Raw genomic sequence first — 4,103 nt, forward strand, 5'->3', positions numbered from 1 at the left:
CCCCCCCCCCCCCCCCCGACGCTACACACAAAGATATGAGAAAGAAAAAGCATCTACCTGCTCTGGCTCCGAGTAAAGGACAAATCCCAGAGCTAAAACAGCAGTTCTCCTAACATCATCACTCACATCTGATACAGCAAAGTGCAGCAGCTGACGTATGGCCTTGTTGTTTGCAGTCCCCCTATAGGCCAATGCTAATGCATACATACCACCATAACGTAGTATGGGGTCTTGATCCCGAGTCATCTGCTCAATTAATGTATCTGCTTCTTCTTCCCTTCCATAAACTGTAAGAGCTATCCCTAACGCTAAACCCCTGCAACATATGGGAACAACACAAAGGAGTAAAGACCACTAACAGAATAAAACTCAGTTAGTAAAGACCGCTAACAAGATAAAACTCAGTCAAAAAGACATTCCAAATTTACCTGATAATTTTCTCATGTTGTGTCTCATGTGCATAAGCAAGCATCTCACTTGCCTTCTCACTTGCAGTTCCAACCATAAGCAAACCCATACTGATGCCAGCAGCTTCACCAGCAACAGCACTGTCAGTATAAAGCACGCTTTTGACGTTATCATAGATTTCTTCATCAGCAGTTCCAAGAGCTGCCAAACCAAGACCTAAGCATGCACCATGTTGGATAACCTGCATAAAAGGTTCCCAATACTTATGTTACATTAAGTCGAGGGTAATGCTATTGTGTCCGAAAATTGGACAGTCCAACTGCTTGCAGAAGGTGCACAGAGGTAATAAATAACAAATTCATGGCCTGATGGGCATTTATTCTAGTGAGTAGTCAGACAGTCAGCACTTTAGCATTTCTCTTTACTTAAGGCCTATAGGTTAGGGAAAAAAAAAGGGAGCTATCATAGGCCAAGAAAATCATATACCTCAACATTAGTGCTGCGTAGGCTATCACGAAGGAATTGCTTAATGCCCTCACCATGGTTGGCATGAATGAGACCCAAAGCATATAGTGCCCCACCTTCAGAGTATGGACTTCCACCACCACCAGCCCCACCTTGGGGCAAGTAAGGAGCCATCAGAGACCTGCCCTGTTGCAGATGTCCTCTATGAATAACACCAAGACCAGCTGTTGCACTGAATTTGGCCCAATTGGTGGCTCTACTCAGCCAGTCCTGATGATCACAAATGTAATAGTAAGTATAAACAGTATGTATATTTGTCCAAACGAGTGAAAGTAAAGATGCAGCAAAACACATGTTCTACCAGATTGTCCCTCAGGAATGCATCCACGGTTGTTCCAGCATGCATTATAGCATTAGCATAAATTGTAGCACCATGGCAGATGCTATTCCTCATTTCAACAGACTGCTTTATTGTCTTCAAAATTAAAAGATCCGATCTAGACAAATCACAATCAATTAATAACTTGTATATATCAGAAAGGAACACAATAAGAATGTAATTCCACAATAAGATAGCACAAAAGAAATTGACATCTCACTTGTTATGACTGTATAAGAATTGTAGAGTCAACTTTATAGATGTCTCCCCAGACAAAATTCCTTTGATTTTTGTCAGCCTCTCAGCATACATAACTTCTTTGGGATCAGCCTCATGCACATTTGTCGTAGCAGCAGCAGATCCATCTGTCATCTGAACATCCTCTGGATCCGTAGAATTTTCATTTTGAGCAGGGGCAGGATCGTTGGCTACCGGCTGCAGTGATTCTGAAGGCAGTGATTTGGGAGCCGAAAGGCGATCTCTTACATTTAACAGAAAAGCCTGGTGCTCATTCTCCACAAGATCAAAGGCAACTTGAAAAGCCAAAAGAGCATCCTCCTTCTTTTCAGAACGAAGAAGCTTTTCCAATATATTTGCAACACCTTCAGGTTCATCTAAGAACATAAGACACTGACAAATGCTCAAATAATCAGGAGAAGGCAGCTGTTGGTATACTCTAACAAGAAGCCGAAGCACCTGCATGAACAAAAGGATAACCAACATCATGGGTCTTGCAGAATATGCTAGGTTGCACCAAATTCCAGGAAAGGAGCAACTGGCAACAGATTCAAATTGTTCTAATAAATATCAAACAAGTAAAGGCTACAAACTACAGATTTTTATGAACTATTAAAAATCCCTTTACCTCTAAGCGATATTCTTGGCGATAAACAAATGAATGAGAGACACTGATGCAATATGCTAAAGCTCCACGAACATTATCACTCCTTGTTATTGCTTCCTCAAGTTTATCCAGTCTCCGGCACTCAACTGCAATTCCCATGGCTTGTTGGTATTTTCCATCCATGATACACCTGATTGAAAGAAAGTAAGATACCTAGACTAGCTCCAAAATATTTTCATCAGGTAATAAAGCAAAGTCTGCATACTTGTCCAGCATTCTCTCCACAATTGCCTCCAACCTAGGGTCAACCTTTGCTGCTTCATCGCTTGATTCTGCAGCCTTCGACCGACGACTGGCATACTCATCTATTGCCTTGGCTGAAATTAAGAGCATATCCAATCAACAATATCGAATTTAAAACAATTTAAACACAATATAATCAACCATAAAAGAATGTTTAGGATTGCCTAAACCCTCACTAGCATCTACTTTCACAGGAGCAAATACAATCACAAACCACAGGTTAATAACTTAGTGATCAGAACATATAGCATATAAATCAAAGTTCTTACCAAGGAGAGTATGAACATAATCAGAATCCTCAAAAACATCAAAAAGGGGACCAGCTCCAAGGGCATATGACAATGAATCATTAAGTTCACCCAAGTAATAAAAGACCTGAAAACAAGCAATACAGTCAAAATAAGTAAAAGTCAACATACTCAAAATTCAATAAAAGTGTAACTTGAGATAAGGCATCAACTTCAATTACTTTTCATTTACAAATTGTAAATGCAATCAAAACAATGTTCCACAAATCAAACTGTGGCATCATTATAATATTTTATTGTGTATACATATACATATATAAACAGTCTGAATAAATGATATTAGACCAGTTTTTTTCATATGCCTTTCAGAATTGGACTATCCTTTTGGGGTCACTAGAATTTGCTAAATTGGCAGTGTTAGTTAAGAATACTCGTCCAGAAAATGCACAGATACAAAGTTGGAGATCATGGAGTTTAAATTTTTTTTCTATTTTAAAAAGAACTCATTAGTTCAATTTCCATAAAATGATTCAAACATGCTTGTTGCATGCATTCGTTCACTAACATGTGCATGCATACACACATAGAGCAAGAGGGACAGGAAAGGAGTACCTTTGAGACAAGCAATGCAGCAAGTTGTCTCTGATCCTGGCCAAAGTCTTCATCTTCATATAAACTTTCTCTGAAACACAAAGATAGTATCAGTAATCACATGCAGAACTCATGCAGTTCACTATTTTGAATTAGAGTCACTCCATAACAAGCCAAATAACATTATAAAAACTTTCTAAGACTGGAACAATTTGCGTCGTATGCCCCCAACCCAAAACTTAATTTAGTGGAAAATTTCAAAAATCACCAAAGCCATTGCTTTTATTTAGTGGACAAACCATAACCCACATTACAAAATAATTGCTTTCAATTCTTCATAATCTGAATCTTGTAAAATTTGTGCAAAACATACAGCTTGACTAAAGCAATCAATTATCGCATATCCAGAAAAATTGCTACAATTTTGTTGAATCCAAAATTCACTGCAAACATAAAACATGCCCAAAACTTTCACAGAAGTTTCTGAATTCAAACTAAAATGTCACACTTTTTTATCGTAACTAAACCAAAACATCGAAAAGCCTTCAATTTTCCCACCAACCAATCAGATCAAAACAACCAAACCAAAAAAAACAAAAAATCAACATAGGATTACATGATAGGGACGCTGGTGGAGATCTCAGGCCAAAATTGGTCAACGAAACTGATGAGATTAGAGAGAGCATGGAACTTCAATTGAGGATGGCTCTCATTAAGCCTCGCCAGTAACCCTCCAGCCGAGCTCACCATCGTCGCCGCTGCTGCCGCCATTATTATTATTCTTCCCAAAATAAAAACCCTACCGTCATCCGGAGACGAAGCCGGTGGTTACTGGAAATTGGTGTGTTACGAGAAGAAAGAATAA

The 4,103-nt window shown here is 38.9% G+C and overlaps 1 protein-coding gene across 1 annotated transcript in view; it reads right to left on the reverse strand.

Annotated features, from left to right (window-relative positions):
* LOC18602739 (26S proteasome non-ATPase regulatory subunit 1 homolog A) overlaps positions 1-4,103 on the reverse strand; it is a 6,412-nt gene extending 2,309 nt beyond the window's left edge. The window contains exons 1-10 of the mRNA XM_007034323.2: positions 3,855-4,103; positions 3,260-3,329; positions 2,669-2,774; positions 2,362-2,473; positions 2,118-2,286; positions 1,473-1,948; positions 1,235-1,370; positions 895-1,143; positions 429-649; positions 58-316 (exon numbers count right to left, since the gene is read on the reverse strand). Of these exons, the coding sequence (XP_007034385.2) occupies positions 58-316; positions 429-649; positions 895-1,143; positions 1,235-1,370; positions 1,473-1,948; positions 2,118-2,286; positions 2,362-2,473; positions 2,669-2,774; positions 3,260-3,329; positions 3,855-4,009 (1,953 nt within the window). The 5' untranslated portion in view covers positions 4,010-4,103. The remainder of the gene's footprint in view (positions 1-57; positions 317-428; positions 650-894; positions 1,144-1,234; positions 1,371-1,472; positions 1,949-2,117; positions 2,287-2,361; positions 2,474-2,668; positions 2,775-3,259; positions 3,330-3,854) is intronic.

This window comes from Theobroma cacao, chromosome 4, assembly GCF_000208745.1.
Source record: "Theobroma cacao cultivar B97-61/B2 chromosome 4, Criollo_cocoa_genome_V2, whole genome shotgun sequence".
Classification (NCBI taxonomy): domain Eukaryota; kingdom Viridiplantae; phylum Streptophyta; class Magnoliopsida; order Malvales; family Malvaceae; genus Theobroma; species Theobroma cacao.